Source organism: Erithacus rubecula (genome assembly GCF_903797595.1).
Source record: "Erithacus rubecula genome assembly, chromosome: 3".
Lineage (NCBI taxonomy): Eukaryota > Metazoa > Chordata > Aves > Passeriformes > Muscicapidae > Erithacus > Erithacus rubecula.
This window is the reverse complement of record NC_136689.1, coordinates 123,851,740-123,874,385: the sequence shown is the minus strand read 5'-3', so window position 1 is coordinate 123,874,385 and position 22,646 is coordinate 123,851,740. Positions and strand designations below refer to the sequence as shown.

General features: G+C 38.3%; 1 protein-coding gene across 1 annotated transcript in view; it reads right to left on the bottom strand.

Moving 5' to 3' along the window:
- Positions 1 to 22,646, bottom strand: part of NECAB1 (N-terminal EF-hand calcium binding protein 1) — a 50,454-nt gene that overhangs the window by 5,492 nt on the left and 22,316 nt on the right. Inside the window, 5 exon segments of the mRNA XM_079299557.1 lie at positions 3,328 to 3,404; positions 5,773 to 5,824; positions 5,828 to 5,973; positions 7,398 to 7,536; positions 16,593 to 16,716. Of these exon segments, the coding sequence (XP_079155683.1) occupies positions 3,328 to 3,404; positions 5,773 to 5,824; positions 5,828 to 5,973; positions 7,398 to 7,536; positions 16,593 to 16,716 (538 nt within the window).

The window sequence follows — 22,646 nt, the reverse complement described above, 5'->3', positions numbered from 1 at the left end:
GTGATTCACACAAACACCAACCAGCAGCACACACAAAATCATTCTTTACTTGCCAGGCACATACAGTGCCTCCCAACCCAGTGACATTATGATAGTCTAAAAAATATACATATGCCTGGGAAAAAAAAAAAAAAAAAAAAAAAGCAGATTGATTTGCAATAAGCAGCTGGAGCAAAACACACTCCTAGTGGTGCTTCACTTCTCACTGAGCACAGTTCTTGTGCAACAAAAAGTTTCTTCACTCTCAGTGTGGGTGAGGATTAACTCAGGTAGCAGCTGTTCTGCCAGCACAGATGCTGTGCTTGCTGAAAAGTCAAGGAATGTGCAGGTAGAATTCAAATTAGCAGAGGACCTACATCAGCAGCAGGTGGCAGAGCAAGGCAGGAGTGAAGTATTCAGAAACTGCTGTGCAGTTAAAGTCATGAAATGTGTGTGTGAGTGGAAAGACAGCCAGCTTTACTGTCAGTGCAGACACTTTGGATAAAAAATCTGAGGGAAAAATGTGTATTCCTGAAGTGAAAGTTCACTTTCACTGCCATTTTTTTCTCAAGAAACATATGGAAAAAGAGAGGAAAGGAATGACTCAAGGAAGTGCTGCAAAGTTTCTCCAAATGTAGGATGCAGCAAAAAAATAATTGCTTTCTTTGCCAGTATATGTAAATTTAGAACTTGAGTGAAAATAGACAAATTACAGGACTGATTCGTGCTCAAATGCTCCTTTGACAGAACACAGCAGAGGACTTGGACAACATTAAATCTACCTTTTACCAGGTAGCTTTCTGTTAGGAAAACTGACTCATAACTTGCTATGCAGCTCAGAGCTAGGGCTTTAAAATGCCTTTGCAATCCTACCTCACCTCAGCTGAGAAGTGGTGGCTTCTGAAATTGCCTTTTAGCATGATTGTGCAATCCTTTCTAATCTGTTTCAGGGCAAAGGCAAAAAGAGGGGTTTTAGTAGCTGCTGGAAGTTATCTGGTATTTAATGCCTCTCACAGTCAGATGTGGCTGTGAGATACAAAATCAAGTAGATGCAAATTTAAGCAAAGATGAATATAGATAGGCAGTCTACTGGAACAATTAGACTTAAATAATTGTTATGTTTTATTAATCAGGTTTTATATTGACAAGTAGGTAATTATGGGAGGTCTATGCCCTGCCACTGTTTCCCTTTGGCTCCGAGCTCCTTTTCAGAGTGAGGTTCTCTGTCATTTATCTGTAGGAAATTTGATCATTTTATAGCATCTTTGTTGTAAGTTTATTTACTACAAAATGTCTGTGTGCTTTCTGTAACATTTGCATTACATTATTGCTGAATGCCAGTTTTATTTCTTTTTTAAGTGACATTCTTTTAAATTTTTTTTTTTTTTGCATCAGTCCATGTCAGGTGGCAGCTGTGGCAGGGTGGTGAGCTGCTGTTTCCAAAGCAGAGTGCAGAGTAAAGCCAGACTTATCTTTCATGATGGACTTTGACATTTCAAAATCCAATTTATATCTATTCAGAAGAAGATCTAGTTGGCTACTAATGGCTACTAAAATGCCATTAATGTGGTAACTGTGCAATTGCTTTTCCCATGCAGAAATGACCTCGGGAGAAAGCGACTGTACAGAGGCTCACGGGTATTCCCTGGCCAGAGTCTCTGGACTGAGCAGACCATGAGGAGCTGCAGAGCATGGCAAGGAGCAGAGTGAGAAGCTGTGACAAAAGCCATGGGCAGTGCCACAAGGAATGGCTGAATTTCACAGCTGGTTAAGGAGAAGTGATGCGAGAGACTGTCAGGCTGCAGGGATAACCAAAGGGAGTGCTGGGCTCCTTGTGGAGCAAGGCCAGCAGTGCTGGGGTTGGCCATATGCAGCTAATCACTAAGAAGGCTGAGATAACAGAAATACCAAACTGGGACCAAAGAGGAAAAGTAATTAGGGGCAGGTTTTTCATTTGGGAGGGATGAAGAGCAGAGAAAGGTCAGTATGCTTCTCTTGCTGAGCCATGTGCCAAGTCCCCAGCATTTACTGGGGATTTTTTGCTAAATCCCTTACTTAACTCTTTTCTGTGTGTGTAACTTGCTACTCAACTCAAGTTGGACTAGTAGTTGAGTAACAGGAGACATTTTTCTGCCATGACCCAAGGTCTGAGCCAGTACCCGGGTAAGGGGCATGGGTCCAGCCACAAACACTAGATGACAATATTCAGAGGGGAATATCCCAACCAGCTAGAAAGAAATAACAGAATCAGGCTGTTTCATATCCCTGTGAGTGCTGCCTGTGTGTGGCTGCTGGTGAAGAGACCCATGCCAATGTCTTTGGAGTACAGGCACAGTCTCCCTGCAGGTGAGCACTGACCTGTGGGGAGGAACAGCATCAGTGCACTGGGACTGGAGATACTTCTGAGAGCACTTCAACCCAAAACCTCACCTCTAGTGGACAAGGAGGAAGAAACACCCTGAGTCTCAAAATCCACTGAAGTCAGCCACTCCCTGACCACCTATCTGAAACTGTCTGTCTGTCCTTCAACAGGGAAACTTAGTGCAGAGAACAACTCAGAATTTTATAACCTTACTTTTTCCTCTGCTGTTCTTTCTTCACAAAACAAAACAAAACAAAGCAAAACAAAACAAAAATAGCCAACTCATCACACACAGATTATAAAACAACTTTTGAACCCCAGAGTAGCAAACAAGTTTGAATAATAATCAAAAAGAATAGCTATTTTCTGCACTGACAGTGGCTCAGGATTTTACAAGCACTGTGAAGCCCTGGGATTGTTGAATCAGATGGATTATTTGTCAGACTCTTGCAGGGCTCTGCTTTGGTGTGGGAACCACAGGTGGTTTCTGGGCTCTGGGGGCTGCAGCTGGCTCCCAAGAAGGATTTGCATCAGATTTTGGTTTAACTGTACTGACAAGGAATATGGTTTAATCTTTATAAATGTGTATTCTCTGGAATTCTGGAAAGGAGGAAACAAAACTTTCTATCAAATTTTAATGAGAAAGTCTGGAGAGGAAGAGGAAAATATCAGATCCTAAAAGGGGAATGTTGTAGCATGTTCCCCCAAACAAACATAACTAAATACATTAACATGCTCCAGTCATAGAATGATACAATTTTTCACATTTTTATGAAAAGTTGAATCTGTGGTGATGGGAGGGGGAAAGGGAAGCATGGGAAAACAATGTCATGAATATGAAAAGAGGAAGGTGGAAGAAAAATGTAGGTATTTAATGATTATTAACTCTCTTAGGTAATGTTGCAGCTGGGGCATTGAAAACATTTGTGTTTTAAGGATTACTTTATTGAAAGTAAAAGAAGAAACAGATAAAAAAGCCCACACACCTTCTTTTCCAGTCTATCAATTAGCTTCTGGAGTCTGTTTATCTGGATCACCCATTGGCTGTCTTCCTCAATCCAAGCTTTGGAAAAGATAAATGATAAATATTTATAAAATGTTACTAAGTTGCTGGTACATACTGTATTCCTGTATTTTATACATTAAAAAAATTTACCCTGCAATTTATTTGGCTTCTCAAAGATTGTGCTGCAACTGGTTCACTGCTCAGTTAGGTGAAACTAAAGGAAGGCATGATTTGACTCCATGAATTATTTTCTTTCTATTTAAGATTCAATAGAAATCCAATACAGAATGAGAACTGCATTCTAGATTAATGCCAGCACTTTTGAAATCATGCTGCTAATGGAAAGAAGTTCTCCATCTCCACTGCAGGTATATTCCTGACTGTAGTGATCTGATCATAGAACCATAGAATGGTTTGTGTTGGAAGGGACTATAAAGAACATTGAATTTCAACTCTCCTGCCATGGGCAGGGAACCTTCCACTAGATCAGATTGCTCAGTGCCCCACCCAGCCCAATCTGATGCCATTTACTATGGGTGGAGCTAGAGAACAGGGCTCCAAGCATCTGGGCTGTGAGGATGATGAAGGGCCTCGAGGGGAAGCCATAGAGGAGCAGCTGAGGTCACTTGGCTCGTTCAGTTGGAGAAGAGTTTGAGGGGATGCCTCATTGCAGTCTGCAGCTCCCTCTTGAGAGGAAGAGGAGGGATGGGTGCCCATCCCTTCTCTCTGGTGAGGGTGACAAGTGACAGGACCCAAGGGAATGGCATCAAGCTGTGTCAGGGAGGATTAAGCTGGGTATCAGGAAAAGGTTCTTCACCTAGAGGGTGTCTGGGCACTGGAACAGACTCCCCAGGGAAGTGCTCACAGCACAGGAGTTTAAGGAGCACTAGGACAATGCTCTCAGACACATGGTGTGATTCTCGGGGATGGCACTATATAGGGCCAGGAGTTGGACTTTGATGATCCTTATGAGTGCCTTCCAACTCAGGATATTCTGTGATTCTGTGAGTTCCTCCAATGTCTCTGGAAAGTTTTGCTTTGCTGAAGTCTCATGAAAATTGCCAAATGAAAAGGACAATACTCAAGGAAACAAATATATGAATTATTAAAGCAGTTCCTGAGATCACCCACCATGTAAATACATTCATTGCTTTATTTTATTTATCAGAAATTGAAGATTTTTCACTAAATGCTCTTGTTATGCACAGTCATTAACTTTCTCATTTCCCAGCTGAGAGTTCTTGTGGCACTTGCATATATTTTGACCATAGAAAGAAATCCTAATGCTGAGAACATCCCACAGCTGAGGTCTGTAGAGGAGGCAGGGTGTGTCTTTACCTCAACATGTACTTTTACCTGAAGAAATGCTGTCCTGAGCCTTGAGTGCATCTACACACCAGTGTTACTGTGCATGTGGGCAGTGGGCAGTGAGCAGGATGACCAAGTGCCAAGACAAAAACAAATCTTGTGTAGGAAAGTAGACAACTCTCAGCTATTAGTAAATCTATGGAGGAAAATGTCAGCTCTTTAAGATTACACCAATATAGTAAGTGGATTTGGTAGAGCTTGCATTTGTTTGGGTTCCTTCTGGATCAGGAGTGCAGCTACAAGGCTCTGTGGCCTTGCTTGTCAGGAACAACACCAACTCACAAGAGAGCAGACATCACCCTGCACCACTGCCCCCAGTGAGCAGCATCATTCAGTGAGGGCAGGAGTGAGCCATGAATGTAGAGACAGAAAGGTCTCAGGGGAGGGTTTGAAGGGAAGAGGTCAGCACGTGGCTGCAAGCAGTGACTGCTCAAGATGTGAGCTAGACCCATTGCATATTTTGTTGTTTCAGTCATCTTTATCCCTTGAGTATGGGACATGCCACTAAACATGGAGATGTCTTCACTGCAGTCTCGTGCTTAATGTCACTGCTCCCATATTATCCATTTACCAAAGTACTCCATCATTTTCCAAACAGAAATGCTGCTGCAGATTATTTTTTGTATTATTTTACATAAAATGTTATTTTCTTTCAGGTTTTATATTTCCCCTTTCCATTTATTATTTATTCCCCTCAGCTGAGATGGCAGAGAACTTGGCTGTGTATAAATTATAGCCTTCAGCTTTTCATTTATATCTGCAGGCAGTGAAGATTACCTAAAATATGCTGAATCAATCCAAAACACACAGTATGACCCTCAATTAAGTTTTTTATCTTTTATAATTTCAGATCTATGGATATGCGTTAATTTTCCTCAACTTCCTCAGTTTTCAGTTAATACCTTCTATATTAAGTCAAAATTGTCTTCTTTCAATAAAGTATCTGAGTTATTTACATGTCTAAATTAAATTTTTTTGAGAGGAAATATGTGTATATTTTTCTGTATGTGTGTGTATGCACGCATTTTAAATATCTTTAAAATGTGAAATACCATACCTGTGCTAGAATAAGGGTTATTTGATGACAGGCTGTTGTTCCTCTGAAGTCTTCAAGCTAAGCGTTTTCCTGGCCACTGAACTGAGAGCACTTCTGGTTTTGTTGGATCTTTTCTGCACAGAAACACTGGAGACCTCTTAAGGAAAAATGTGTGGGAGAGCTCTTCTCTCTCTTTTCTCAGAAAATACGCTTCTATGTTGCCTTTGAAATTAAATAAAAAGAAATGCTTATTGAGAGCACTGAATTGTTTTCTGGATTTTCAATATTATTAATTAGTTTTGATTAGGTCATTAAAGAAGTTAAAAGAGGAAAAAAAAAAAGGGTAAAGCTGGCATAAACCTAAATCTTTGAGGGAGACAAATCTCAAGGTCACTATCTAGTCTCAATGATGTGGTTCTGCTGACCTAAGTAATCATTCAGAGTTTCTTCATTCACAGGAGTTTGGTAGCATCCCTGCAGAGGAACTCTCATGAATAGAGGCACACAGACATTGTGCATGCTTGGTGCACCCTCAGACTTTCAAAACCTGCTGGATTCCTACAGTCAAGGTGCTGGCACAAACCCAAAAGTTATTACTCCTGTAAGTCAGGGATCTCAAACCCAACAGCAAAACAAGAAAATGACATTGCTAACAGAAAAAGAAAATTGCATTTCTAACAGAAAGGTCTTAAGATCTTTGTCCATAACAACAGTTTGTATTTTGCTTTCTCTATTGTCTTTAACAATAGCATACTGAGGAAAAAATTCCATGCAGCCAAGTAACTTTTCAAAAATATTTTGATCCTTGATTCTACAAACCCTCATCATGGAGATCACTGTACTAAATTCAGCTAAAACCCTTGGATTGATAAAGGCTACCCAGGGGATTGAGAGTTTATGGAGCTAGATGTTAACCAAGATTATGGCCATATATTCTAAGAAAAAGCTGTGACAAGCAAAAGCCTGGCTATTTTTTCTTTTAACATGGAGAACATTGTGCATGGAAAAAAAAATCATAAAGCTGGAAAAAACAAACATTTGATATTAAAATCAATATGGTTTGATATTAAACTGTCCTGGGATTTAAAAATAAGTCAGCAGAACCTAGCATGCACCAAAATGGTTGTCCTACAGGATGCCCATCACAGGATCACGTGCATCCAATTTCAGGAAAACTCCTGTTAGTGGGTCCCTGTAGGGAATTAAAAGTGTGTCCTTGTTTCTCCTGTTATTCCCTCTATGAGATTTCAGGGTGAAATGTAAAGCAGTGACCTCATTCCTCACCCCTTCCCTGCAGCTGAGGAGGGCTTTTGTTTTTGGATACTGCTGGGAACGAGAGAAAAAGCAGCCTTGAAGCCTTGAGTTTCTCAGGCTGCACAAAGACAAGAAATTATGACAATCATTATACAAGTGCATGAGAGCTGTGTGAGTGTCCATGATGTTTTGCATAAAGCATGTTTTCAGAGAGGTGTTGCCTTCTTGGACCAATGAGTGTTTTCTGTTTTGTTTTGCACCTACTACCCTATACAAGTGTAGTGTTTCTTTAAATAAAGCTCTCTCTCTCTTTTGCTTCTCCCTTACACGAGGAGCTATGTTGCATTATCCTTTTTGCCACTCTCCTGTAGCCAAAATGCAGCAGGCTTTGCTCCTCTCCTGCCGGGTCTGCTGCTCCATGGCTTCCATGGCACACCCCAGGCAGCTCTGCAGGGACTGCAGCTGGCTCAGTGTCTCCCTCAAGAGAAAGCAAGTCACAAACTGATCCAAATTGGAAACTTCCTGATAGTCCTAAGAATTACATGAAAATAACCCCCAAAAGGTCAGGCTTTGCTTACTAATTAGAAATATATGAGGGAAGGTTCAGACTTCATTCAGAAAGCAGTTTGGATGTTTCCATGTTTATATATGTAAATGATGTGAGCAATATTTGCTGATGGACAAAAAGACTTCTGAATTTCCAGGCGTGGACACAACTCCCACTCAAACTGAGAGGCCCAGGCACACAGTGTCACAACACAGATCCTACTCAAAAAGATCCTTTTCTTTACATCATCAACTCCAGCTGATGGCAGCACCACATCACTTCTGAAGTGTGGAAAAGCCAAAATGAGATTGACAACTGCAGAACTGAATTTAGTTTTAATTCAGACTCACTCTTGTGAAAAGATGTTTCTCAAGCTCACTGGCCTTCTCAGACACTGATTATGGGAATAGTCTTTGAGCAGGGCACTTGCTTAGGGTACTCCCCTGAAAGATCCCACTAGCAGCTGGCTGAAGGACTGTGCCAGAGAGGTTGCCTTCTGAATTCAACACCCTTTGAGTGATTTTTGTTCTTTTAATATGTTTAATTATTTTTGAAACCATATATCTGTATATTTAAGAATTTCATTACATGCATCTAAATGTGATTGAAACTAGAGTTTGGTTATTATTATTAAAGTTTGTAGCATAGCAATTTGTAGTGGTTCTTTGAATAATGACATTTCCAATGTATTGTACATATCAGTATTTTTTTTTTTTTTTTTTTTTTTTTTTTTTTTTTGTGTGTAGATAATTTCAGAAATAAATTTTTATGCCGTTGTCTCCCTGGTCCAATAAATAATACATTTCCATGGCTGGGGTCAAATTTGACATTTCTGGCAAACCCAGATCTGCAAAAACCCACTGTGCTCTCTTCCAGCCATGCCCAGTGTGTGATTCTGTGATTTAGCAGTTCTGCAGTAGTATTTAGGTAATGCTTTGTTGGGGGGGGGTTGGGGTCATCTTTACAATAATATAAACACTCTTTTTCTTTTTTTCTCATAAATAAATGTACCATAGAGGATAGAACAGACCCCTAGAACTTCTGCGTACTGTGTTGAGGTTGCATCAGGAACAGAGATAGAAAATAAATTTATATCTCAAAAGCTCTAAATTAATTTGTTGGCTCCTCACTCAGCTGATCTTGAAAATCTTTGGGCACAATCCAGTCTAAAACAGTTTTGTAAAACATGAGGTGCTTTCAATGAAAAATTTCTTTAGTCACCACATCTGAAGAGAGATGATGGGCCCCTACCTCCAAGATTTAAAGAAGACCTGTCACTTCAATGGTGTTGGCTCCTGCACTATCTGAGAACCCATCTGAGTATTTTTGTCAATGCAAATGGGTATTTTTAAGGTATTCCATGTTCTTTCCAATGTGAATTACAGCTGAAATGCCTTTCTGGCTTTTAGACTTCCCTTAGAATTTTTCCATGCATGTGTTTGCAATAAGAACACAAATACAAGATGTTTTGAAATTCGAATGTGAAATGAATGATTCTCAGATAGTAGCTTGAAACCATTTTGCTCTCAAATGAGCACAATCTTTTCACTATATATGTTAGTAAGTTAGTTCTTGTTGGAAGACTTGTGCCACAGAAATCTCAGTGATGGTGTTGAATACCCCATGAACCATCAGAAGCTACTTTTGTAGCCAGAATCTTTGTGGTCTTCCACATTTGCTTCTGTCTTCAGATTAATCAGTTGTGAGTCACTTTCCAGAAAATAATTTTCACTGATAGAATTTTAAAATAGATGCTCATGAGAGATTGTCTGTCTACCTGAGGGACTCACACCAGTCTATAAATAATGTTTATGGCAACGCCTTTATGATTACCTAATCTTTTTGTGCAATAGGAAAGCTGCAATTTTACTCTTCTTCTAAACTGTCTCTATTGTAAATTGATTTAAAACTTCAGTGAACCTGACAGATCATTTGATTTCCAAGAATTTTGATTCTCTGGCAAGTTAGAAGAGCATGTGTGAATCTGTGAATCATGGACCAATAATTAAAACCCTTCAGTAGAAATCCAGGGTATAATTTCTTTTTTTTTTTTTCAGCTTTTGCCATTGCTCTTGGAAATAAGTGAACAAGTCATCCCAAAACTGACAATTTCTTGTAAGTTTTTGAACTGTGTTTGTAAATTCTGGGCATCCAGAAAGTAAATATTGCAGATATCTCCATATTGCTTCCTGCTGATACTTGTGGTAAATCTGATTAAAACATAAATGTACATCAGTATTGTTTCATTTTGAAAGCTGTTCAAGTGGGCTCTCACAGATAGATTATTTTATCATATAAACATTAGCTGTGTGATACTTGCTTCTGTCTGAGGCTACTGCTTTCTAACTCCTTCAGAAAAGAAATTACCTAGAAAAGCTTTCCTGCATTTTAAAGTTAGTAAGATTTTTTTTTTTTTAAATTAGAACTGCTTCAAGTTTTTGCATTGAACTGCTATTTAGTAGTTTTTTCTTTATATTTCTGTCCTATAATCTCTGTATTTAAAGGCTTCCCTATGGGAAAGATCCTTTTGATCTTTATAAATGTCTTAGAGTTACTTTATCAGATTTACAGAGCTATTGTGGCAAAGGTAGGAAAGGTAGGCAGGATGTTAAAATCATCTGTGGCAGTCTAGAATTATTTTTCCTTTTGTATATTTTACCCAAATATTAGTGATTACAACTATTCTATGTGGAATTACTTAACTCTCTTAAGGCACATGGTTGAGCAAATAATTGCAAATTATTTACTGTTTTCTTTAATGAATTGCTGAGTCAAGACATTCTGAGCTCATAGCAATGTTGGGCAGCTTCAGCTCCTGCACAGTAAAAAAAAACCTACTTCCTATCTTTCTAAAGTTCTTTAAAGATCACAGAAGAAGGTATTCAGCATATCTAAATGATCTAATAACAATAATTTAAGTCATGGAGGGGCAAAGATTGTCCATTGCAATTCAATTTAAACCTCAAGTAGCTATTTAAACCTCATTAGTAGCCATGCTTTGGTATTTTTTCACCACTCTATTTTCTGCAAAAAGTACTTATTTTGTATTTTACTAAAGGCACACTGGTACAACATTTCTGTATCATTTTATTAGGTTTATATTAGGGTAGAATCAGCTTTACTGGCATGGCCAGCATTGGTATTGTCAGTGCATCGTGGCACTAATCAGTAATGGGACCCATGGATGGTGTCTGTACACAAACTAGAAAAATGGCCCATTTCTTGAATTTCATTAGCTGTGAGTTGCTGTTCATTAGCACAGACATTACACTGCACCACAGTTTGGGCAGGCCAGATGAAATAAGTCTGTATTAACATGTTGTTCTGCTTGTTAGTTTTACTGAGTGTGAATGAATGAGGGTAATTTTCCACATCTTCCTCATCAAGAGGCAACAGTGACCTTTGTGAGCAGCAAGGATTTCCATTTCCTTTAATGCAACTGAAAATGCACATAATTAGTGATTTTGCTGTGAAAAAGGTCACTGTGGTATTTAAAAGTGTCTAAAGGCTGTCTTAGAAAGTGCAGAAGAGGTTCTGCTTGTGCACAGGCAGAGGAGGCAGGGTTTAGGAGTCTCCTAGTGCAGTTCCATCTCAGAGCTACCAAGTTTCAGCAGCTCCTGGTCCTCTCAGTCTCTGGTGCCAGCCTCAGCCCTCTCCCCTGGGTGATGTGACCTTGCTGCTTCATTTGTCAGAGGAGCAGCTCCTTGAGATGGAGGAGTGGGGCATATCCTACTGATATATTAAGTATCAATTTTCTGTTTCCTATTTATATGTCATATTAAACATAATTTCACAAAAGTATTTATGCTTATCTTTACTGAAAATACCCTCAAGTCAACCAAAAATCAGTTATCACTGAGTAGAACTCAGTAAAGATTAATCTATTTAAATTTCCCTTTATAATGGAATAGCATGTCCTGCATGCCTTTAGATCTGAAATTAGTGGGACAATGCCCTGGGTTACAATGTTAAATTGAGGATATAAAATTACTCAGAATAACTTCACTAAAATGAAATCCCTAAGATCAAATTTTTCAGACTGTAGAAAGAAATCAGAACAGCATCAGAATAAAATCATAATTTCACCAGAAACCATATTGAGAATTGCTCATTGTATTCACATCACACAAATGGCACAAGTTTTACAGGTTTATCCAAGTATTATATTTAGCATAAATTGTGTGTTTAATTTAAATTCTACCTAGAGAATTGGAACAGTGACGATTTCCACTAACCATCTGCAGTGCTGACATAACAGCAATGCAATAAAATAGGCAGCCATGGCTGATTAGAAAGAAGATCATCACACATCTCTCAGAACAGTTTATCACTCTCTTCTGCTGGGATATTGAAGGAGTAATACACTGTTGTTGCCATAATAGTGTGTGCAAAATCCATCCATGGATAAAAAGTAATTCCTATTTAAGTGATATTTGGCTTTTCACTTAGCTGAGAGACAAGAAACTGTTTTGGCTGTGCTTGATATTGGCAGGCAGCAGGGAAATGTGTAACACCATTGCTCCAGGGAGAAGGTTGCAATGATACATAGAAAACATCAAAGCTGCTGGTGGTTTTGATTGGTATCAAGAGGAGAATGACTAGTTAAATGTTTATTTTTCTGCTGTGAAGTAGTTTCTCTTTAGAGGTATGAATATTAAATTAAGGGGGTTTTCATTTTATCTTTATTTCTAACTACACACATCTTCTCTGCTACTGGCAAAATTTGAGCATTGTATCTTTCTGAGCCAGGAGGTATAAAACTTCCATGAAAAAGGATCAAAGAAGTTCCCAAGAATTTTCATTACTCTGATAAGGAACTAGAAGAGGAAAGGCATGAATCTCTGGAATATCCTTGCATGACTGCTCAGAATTAATTGCTTACAACTTTTTTAATTTATCTTAGTTTGCTCTGACTTGCGCTAATAATCACAATCTTAAAAATAAACAAAAATAAAATTTCCAAAACATAATTTAATAATGTTCCCAGATAAAAATAGCATTTATTCATAGGGTCCTCTCTGCCTTGTGGCAGGGAGAACTGTTGGTGCATTTTAGCACTGCTGATACATTATCACTCCCCAGTTGAGAGCCAATTCAGTCACGGAGTGGAACAGGCTTCTCAGGGAAGTGGTGGAGTCATCATCCTTGGAGGGATTTGAGAGATGTGTGGATGTGGCACTGGGGGATGTGGTTGAGTGGCCAATTTGGCAGTGTCAGGAGGTTAATGGCTGGACTTGATGAATTTAAGGATTTTTTCCAACATGAATGATTCTAAACCTTAATGAATCTGTGATTTTTGATTTACATATAAAAAAAAAATAGCCATAAATCTAAAGGAACAAATGAATTGTTTTCCAAATCAGTGCATGAAAATTAATACTCAGATAAACTGAGCAAAATCTGTTATTCTTGTGCAGCAGCTATTCATTGCACTAATTCTGTGAAAGGTGCTTTTGTAAAAAGGGCCATTTCAAAGAGAGCAAGACTAGATTCTGTTAAAATGTTAATGAATTCTAACCTCATGGAAAAATGACAGCCATCCAATTTAACATGTTTTTTGTGAAAACAAAGAAGCAATTAAAAACTTCATTTTTGCTCAAACAGAATGTTAGTTGTGGAATACCATTGTCAACAAATGCTTATTTACCTTTCTTCCCAGATAATTTCTTTTGAAATAAAATCTACATAATGCTACTGTTACTATTAGTCAAATATGCAAGTAAAAAAAAAAAAAATCTAGGTATTCTGGTTTATAATAGCTATCAACCCTCAAGATTGCAGTGATTTACATAATTACCATAAATGAACCTTCAGTAATTAAATTTCAAGCCCTGTATTACTCTCTCAGCTCCTATAATCTTCTCTTTTACTTTACTGGCTCCTATTTTTAGACTATTCAAGAAATTTTCAAGTAATAATAAGTCTGCACTGACTTTGCTTAGATTTGGGGGTTTTTGAGCCAAGCAGAAAAATTGGTGATTTCATAGAAGTGATAATTAAAATTGCTGTGTTGATCCAGCATCCTGCTGTTGGCACACCCCACTTTCTATATTTTTTGCAAGCAACATGTAAAAATAAATTAGGATTTTTTTCCCCACAAAAGACTTGGAAGGCTATTCAAGAACTTTGCAACTCCAGTGAAGAATTGTCTTTTTTTCATGCTAAAATTGTTTATGTTTTGTGTATGTGAATACTGTGTGAAAACCAGTTCTTGAATAAACCAGTTTTGATCACTACTTCTCAAATGCATTTTGCTAGTTCACCTAGTCTGGTCCCTTGCTATCACAGATAAATTGTTAGGTGTCTTTCAAAACACAGCTGCAAAGGAGGGAAGAAAATCGCTCCAAAGCAAAGAATCAGAATTTACAGAGTCTGAAAAAAAGATTTGCAGTATCCCATCCCTCTTTTCCCTCTTTTTTTTTTTTGTTGGCTGCCATTCCTTTTGTGAAAGCTTGCTGTGCTTTTGTCTGCAAAAAGAAGAACTGCACCTCAGTATTTACAGGAGTGTGCACTCAGAGGTCATCATTTTCCTTCCTGCTGTAAGGATAAAACACAAGGAAACAGCACTGAAACAGAAAGTCTGTAGCTCCCCTACATCTTCTGGTTAGATGGGGTTTGTATTGAAGTTTATTGCTTGCAAATGCAACTCAGTCTTTTCCCTGCTGAAAGATGTTCCTGGAGAAATCAAATTCTCTGCATTTTCAGCTTAGTACCCTCCCAATGGAGCTCTCCTGAGAGCTTTCTGTCTTCCCAGGTGCTTCTTGTTTGGTTTGGCAGGAGGGATCTGGCCCCAGAACACTGAAAGGAAGTCAAAGCTTCTTGGACCTGCTAACACACTGGAGTGTTTTCTGCCACAGATGATGATGGTTTCACCTTCAGAGAGCAGAGGGCTGGGAGGTTGGAGAAAACTCACTCAAGAAAGCTGTGCTGACAGCTCTTTCAAACCACAAGGGCAATAAAGTACACAGAAATCATACTGAAATTGCCTTGCACGAGCAAGGCTCCTTCTAATCTGTGGGGGGAAAATATCTACACATGGAAATCATTCAAAGTGATGGGGACAATTTGGTTGATTTTGATTTAAATTCAGGAGTCCATAGCCAAGCCAAGCTCCAGTTGCTCTTGGTGGCATACCCATGTTGAAGTAGCCTGCTTTCAAGAGTTTCCTTGAAAATGGAGCTGAAGAATTTTTCTAGGGCTCCAATTCTGCAGCTGCCTCTCATGAAAAGTACTTACTGAATATGGGCACTGATAGGGATTTTATGTAGGAAAGACTGAGTGGTGGTTTTTTGTCTGATTCTAAAATCAATAAGTCAATAAAGCACCACTAAATATTTAAGAGTGAATGAGCTCTCTACCTGAAGTGGAACACACTCTGGAGAAGTTTAGATAGTTAGAGGTGCTGAGTTTTCTTCAATCCACAAAGTCAGAGGGGATGGAAAGTCCATGGCAGCTCCGAGGACTGGGACTAAAATCAATCCCATGCATTGCAGGGTGGAGTTCAGATTCAGTCTTGGCAGTCTTTATCTTGGTTTTTAATAGGACAATTTAGTCCTTGGAAATTTGGTCTGGGTCACTGGAAACTGACTCAGCCACTGTAGATACACTGTGTGCTGGTGGGTGTCCCAGTGTAGATCTTCAATTCCAGACTTCTTTTCTATACATGAATTTTCCAACCATTTATTTATCTTAGAAGATAGTAGTAAATGCTTCTACCACTCAGTGACTGTTCAAGGGTCTCAATGGCTGCAGTGACAGAATGGTGACAAAGGTTTTTGCTGCACTAGGAGAGGAAACCCAAGTCTTGCCTGGGATGCATTTAAAGCCAGACCAACCATTCCTGAGCACCTGTTTGCACAGCAGGGAGTCAGCTCGAGCTGTGAGCTGCCCCACGTCTTATGTCACTGGTGAAGGTCATAATTTCTTATTCTTTTCTCAATGTGCTAGCTAACCCTTGCTGCTCCTCCAGCTCTGATTTGAGATGGCTGTAATCCAGATTTTAGACCACGAATTTAAATAAAACTTGAACTATTTAAGATAGAAATTTTAATATTTGGATTCCAATGATTTATCAGGTAACGTATCACATAACATATCTGTTTCCTGAGAACTGAATTCCTGTTGAAAGCAATCCAAATTTTGAATTGAAAATTTAATTTCTATATAAAGTTGTAGTGACTGAGCATATCCTTGGCAGAAAGCACTATTTTAGAATACTTGAGGACACCTTTTTTTTTTTGACTGTGTTCACACAAAGTTTCTACTAAATGGAATTAAAAGTTCTTTTCCAGTGTTAGCCTTGCTCTATTTCTACCATCTCTAATGAATAGTCAGCTGAAGTATTCCTCAAAGAAAGAAAACCCATTAGGCTTGAATCTTCAGTTAAAAAAAATAAAATTCAAAGAAATTGTGGTTTGGATATATTTTAGATGGGTTATTCAAGTAGACAAATGAAATACTTATTAATACTGCAGATTTTCTTATCCACATTTCTAGTCAATTCAGCACATATATTTTATATTCTCCTTACTCTGCTGGGACTCCTCCTTGTAATTAACTTCTGCAATAATTCTTAAATGCTGTCTTTTATTTACTTCCGGTTGTTATGAGATGATGTCCTGCCCTTCAGCAGCAGTATTTTATACACATGGCTATTTTAAAAAAATATGCTGAGCGAAAATGAATGGATCTATTTCTTTTTAATATCCAGCTCAACAAGACAGTGAGACAGCTCCTATTCACTTCATTAGGAGTGGAAGGTGCACAGCATGAATGAAGAGACATTCAGCTTTCTGACTCAAGCTCTAAATAAATAAGCTACACTGTTTGGGTTTTTATTTTGGAAGGTTATGTAAAATGTGTGAGTACTTTTCTCCTGCAAACACTCCAATATCAAAGATAACAGCTTCACTAAAGAAGCTACAAACATGTATATTTGGAAGAACTTAAATATTAATTAGTAAATTCAGATAAAACTTCTGGAAATACTCCAAACAAGCAAAATATACAATGTAAAGAAAATTTAACAATTTTTACTTACTTTCTTTGTTTTGTCCATTGCTTTCAGTATGGTTATGTTTAAGTCTTCCAAGACACATAGAACATTCTCATACTCTCCAAGTGCTTTGAAAAATAATCTAAAAGAAGACAAAACCCCCACATTACTACAAATGATCTGAAAAATCAATATTTCATTAAATATCAACTTTATCATGTCTGAATTAAGTTATGTCATTATTGAATATCTAAATACAAAATGAAAAGGAGTTACAATGAAAAGGATAATTTTCTTTTTAAATGTTGTATTCTTTCTCTGTAAAATAATTTCTGGCATATTTAAAATATCAAAATCAGTATTTCAAAACATTTTCTTTCAAGAAATGAGCTGTCAAATTCACAAAAACAAAATTGTAAATATAAATTTGACAGCTGAAGCAAACTTTTTCAAAATATCTACATCTTCTTTGAAAACTGAATTTTCAGTCTAATAGTCTACAATTACTAGCAGCAAATTAAGTTTTTGTATGCATGTGGTGAATTTGAATATATTGCCTTGAAAATGAATAATTCTGGTGAATTATTAAAGGAGATAATACCACGTGGGGGCTGTTGTGAGGCAGGTTGGTTGAGAGTAGTTGTTTCTCTGAGAAATGAACAGACCATGAGCTGGCCAAATAAGCTTCTAGTCCCAGGTACTGTGATATTTTCAACAAATATTATGCATGCAAAATTCATCTAAATGAAAATCATGGAAATAACAGATTGGAGGATGTCCTTGTATATATTCTCAAAGCAAAGGGCTTTTTAACAGAAAGATGATGCAAAATCAGAGGGATTACAGCAAGAGGGGGAAGCAAACCTGGGAAATCATGACCAGAGCTCCTGCTTGGTTGATGTGGTGAAATACAATAGAGGGAAGCACAGGAAGGAAACTGTGAAAAATAAGTAAATAAAATTATGTTAAAGCTTAGAGACTGTGTTAGATAAGGCATTTAGATATCAGATCACCTGGAAGAGCACAAAAATCAACATCTAAATGACAGACAGGAAAAACAAGATTAGATAGAAGCTTTTTGAAATAATAAATAACAGCCCTTCAGGGTTTTTAAGAGGTCAGCATGAGGTTTGCAGGGCAATCACAAAAACATAAGTTGCCAGGAACACTGTGATGTGAGCTGGTATTGCTGAGAGGTTGAATGAAATTATTTAGAAAAAAACATATTATGAATTAGTTCCCTGGATGTTCTTCATTTCTGAGATGAACTGATATAACTCAGAAAGAACTGTACAATCACAAGCTTAAGTATTACCAGATTTACAGATGAGAGACATCCTAGTGGCAACATCTGAAAGATTTAAAGGCATTTGAAGCAGCCTGTATTTAATTAAAACAGGCAGTAAAGAGAGTCAGTGCTGGACTGACACCCCCAGCCCAGCAAGCCTTCAGTGCAGCATCAACTGCAGAAAATCCCTTGTGGAACAAAACCACCTCCCTTCCTCGGCCAGGTTTGCACAGTTTTGGCCAGATACTCAACGAACAGAAATTGTCACAGCCCAACTCACTTCGGATGAGCCTCTTGTCATACATTTATAAGCCACAGGGGGAGGTGTCTTTCAGTGGGTTCTTGGCCCTGACACCCTGTGGGTGATTCAACTTGACAGTGTGTTCAGCTTTCAAAGGTCTTCAACACTGCTGACCACTTATCAGGTTACTGTTATCTTTCCCTCAGAAACAGGTTGGTGTTGACAAGTATGATATTTTTTTTTTCCTGAATTTTGTGGAAGAACCTGCAAAAACCTTTTAAAATTGTTTTCTGCTGCAAGAAGCATTCCTAAATCAGGTGCTGTAAAATAAGCTGAAGAGCAAACAGAGTGTTGGGGAAATGATTCACAGCTCAGAATGAGGTACAGAAATGGGTAATTGGGCCAAAAGCTAGGTCTTGCAGGAGTTTGATTGTGACAAGGGAACATAGAACTTGTCAAACTTGCTGTTCTCCCCAGCTCAAGCAGGAGGAACAAAATGAATTTTCCTTTAGTGGGGTATATGAAAAGATATCTCACACTAAAGGCAAATAAAATACAAGTCATCTATCTATCTATCTATCTATCTATCTATCTATCTATCTATCTATCTATCTATCTATCTAATCTTTATGTCAGAACAGATCTAGAATCTCAGACAGCATAGGAAAAATATTTTTCAAAGTGTATTCTGCACATAAGGGATGACAGAGCCTAAAAAGATTATAAGCCATCTGCATTTTCCCAGGAGTTACTCTGAGTGGAAATTAGTTTCTGTTTGAGCTACAAAGATAAAACAGATAAAAATAATCACATAGCATGTTTATTTGATTTGCAGAGGGCTGCAGCAGGCATAAATTATGTTCTTTCCCAAAAAAACCTTATCACAGAGCTCTTCTGTGTCAAGATTGCTGGAAAGATAAGAGTACAGAAGGATAGTTAGGTTAGTAATGTTTTTTTGTTGCATTGGTAAATAGTGCAACTTAAACATTAGACTGACTGGGATGTGAAGCCGCCTGCTTGGGCTGCAGCAGGAGGTGCAAGTGCCTGGCTCTTGCTGGCTTTGCTGTGCTGCCTTAGGGCAGCAAGCTGCAGCTTTTCTGGAGCTGGCTGCAGGTGCAGCCTCCTTTCCTGAGCATGATCCCACTGGCACCTTCCTGCTCACTGCAAACTCACTGAAATTCATCCTTTGTGCAGCATGGTGCAGTTGCTGCTCCTCAAGCCTCACATATTTGGTCTCAGTTCTGGCAGGAGTCCATTTAAACATTAGAAATGTTTGGTTTGGGTTTTTTCTTCACCTTTCTGCTTGTACTCCTCTTCTGTTGCTGTCATGCTGGACAGCAAGGCTCAGAGATCTCGGCCTTCCACACCAAGGAAGAAAATGCCCAATAACTTTGTTTGCAATCATTGCTGTGCAATAGTGTTCTGTGAGAGAGCCTTGCAGAAGGAGGGCAAAACCAGACATAGCCCATGAGCACATGGAATCCCCAAGACTTTCTGGCCATGCAAAACCATTTCACCACTACTAATTTTGTCTAAATCAGTGATGTGAAAAGTGTGGATGTACTGCCATATTCCCATGCCATCATATAAATACATAAATGCAGGGAAGTATTCTATTCAATTCAAACCTGTTTGCTTGAAGCAGATTTCATCTAGATCAACTTTGAAGTGATATTTTCTCTCATAAGGAAGGCCTTAATAGTTGAAAGAAAAAAATATTTGACCTACAGCTCATTACTGAAAGTTAGCATATTGCCTTTCTTCCAAAGAGGAAAAGAAACAGATTATTAATGGAACTTAAAAGCATGAATGTCCTCTTTGAATCTTGCTGAGGAGTGAATATTGAATGGCTGATTTCACTTAGCATTTTTTGTATTTTTAATGGAGTTTTTAATTGACCTTATTTTTAATGGAGTTTTTTAATTGACCTGTTAAGAAAATGATGACACAGTACTATCTTAAAATCACTTTCTCCACTGCTAACTTCCATACATCTGGCTTTTATTTCACAAGAGAGAGAAACTGATAGAAATTTCAGGATCCAGGACTATCACAAACTTGCATACTCAGGGTTATGAAAACTTCTGCACACTTTTAATTCATAATGCAAATGAGATTTTCAGACAACATTTATTAATTGAAGGTGATTCTTATCTGCATTTGGACAGGCCAAGTTAGATGGCTGCAAATGAGACTTGCAGCTGATTTCTCCAATGACCTTGGTGGCAGGTATAATGGAATTCACAGCTGTAAGAGCAGATGCTGAAGCTGTGAAACTCAACTCTTAGGTAAACAAACTATGTGATGGGGAAAAATGTCTGCAACTCCTCAAGGCTGTTTACCACAGATCACTACAGTATCTATGATCCAATGTGTGTGACCAACACTTCTGCACTCAGTTTTGGAACAGTCCAGATGTTCACTTCTTAAATGCAAACTGAAACTCTGAAAGCTGGAAAATTGCCTGAGTCAAAGAGCCTTGACAGGATGTGATGTGGTTACATGACAGGATTTGCAGTTCTAATGCCTACTCTCTTTTCATTGTCCCTGCATTTTCTGCTCCTTCCCACCAATCTGTCCTAATGGCTTAATGTAAAAGGCACATTTCTTAGTGCACAGCTTGATAACTCTGTTTAAAACAGCCTTTCACATTGTTAAACAGTCAAATTCATGCTTTCTTTTCAAATTCTGTATATAAATCCCCTCTGGTCTGTGTTCTTCTGCAACATTCTGAGCACCATGTTAGTGACATTGGGAGTGCTCAGAGGCTTTCACATCCCTTTTTTCAACAGGCTGTTTGATCTATTGACAGGAGTGGCACAGCTGCAAATGGACTACCAGTGAAGATGGAAAAGTAGTCAGGTGCTGAATTCATTTTCAGTTAGAATTGGACACCTGAATAACCAGAAAATACTATCCAAAGTATTTTGTGCAGCAAGCCTGTGAAAAAAAAAAAAAACCACAGAAAAGACATAAAGAACACAGACTTTTGTCTAGCATATTCAGTATTTCCTCCTGTTTTAAATACCCTTGGAGTCTTCATTGTTCTTGGCATCCTGTTTGAAGGGGATGCTGTTCTAGGCAGGGAAGCTATAATTTTGTGTCAGTGATTATTTAATTTTCTCTGAAATAATGACATGACACTTCAAAAATAGTTGTGAGAAAACCTTGGAATTCTTTTGCTGCATACAAACAATTTTAAGCTCCCTGCAAGATGCTACAGAAATAATTAAAGAAATTTGGCAAGTATTTAATAGTACAGGAGCAAGGTGCACACCAGAGGGCTGTTTTTGCAACTCAGTACTCAGGTTTACAGCAGGCACCTGTTCCTCATTTCAGTGGGTACATTTGCCAAAGATGCTTCTGCTTAGACTCATAAAATGCTGAGCACATTATTAACAGTATTTGCTGGATGACTCACATCCAGGCACCAGCCTTCTACTCACAATAAGCAACCAAAGCACATGGTGAAGTAAATGCATTCACATCATGTCAGAATGATAATTCTCAATTTGCTTTCTGACTACTAAATGCAATCCTTCTACCTGTTCACGTCTAAAATCTTCTTTATATTTAAAAAATGAGCTATTTTTAAAGTGCTATTACACTGAGCAATCCTGATCACTGAAAAGTTGATTATATCTATTGGTCAGTGAGAGAAGAATAAGCAAATTCACTTGAATGAACCGTGGCAAAAGTGCTTATTCATGTTATCTCTGGAAGTAGTCCAAAATGTAGAATTGCAAATCAGCTGTGCTCTAGTTCTGCCCACTACAGTCAGCTGTGCACTGGGGCAGCCAGGGAGGAGGCAAGGCTAAAACTATTCCAGCCCCATCCACTGCTGTGGGTGCATCCATCCACTGACCTGACACAGGCTGTTCTATGGGACAAAAGGCACCTGTAACCAGAGGAACCAGCAGAAAATCCACATATTTTCCCTGGACCACAAGAAGGGGCAATATCTTACAGAGCATGGAGTCTGAAACATAAAGCAGTTACTTTATTGAAGAACCCAATGCTATATAAAAGACTTTATGAGTTAACTTAATTTAGCAAAGTCATTGCCATGAATTGCAGATGGAGATTACCCTTTCTTCTTCAGATCTCTCTTCATTCTTAGATATGAGAAGGATTTATTCCCAAAGCTTGCACTAACTATCTTTTCAATCCTGTTTGCAAGTCTTTTTGCTAAATTTGGTTTTAGGGATGAAAGTTTGAAGGTAGTATTGCCTACTTTAAGTAGAAGTATGTAATTTGTGAGTGAAAGGAATTAAGCATTAGTTAACCTATGCAAAGGTAACTGAATGGGCATTCATGGGCAATATAATCCAAAAAGGTGTGAATTCGTTGCAGTATGAAAAACCTTTGTACCATCTCACTGTCAGCTAAATGAGATAACTGTTCCAAAACTACTGAGGGCATTTTGCAAAGGAATCCTATGTGCACACTTCCATTTTAACAATTTGCTGCCTCACAGCTCCTTTACAACAGCAAACAACACCTTTTGTTTAGGTTTGTTCAAGGTTTCTTACCACTGGAGGCAAAACAGCTTCCAGGAGGATTCAGAGCT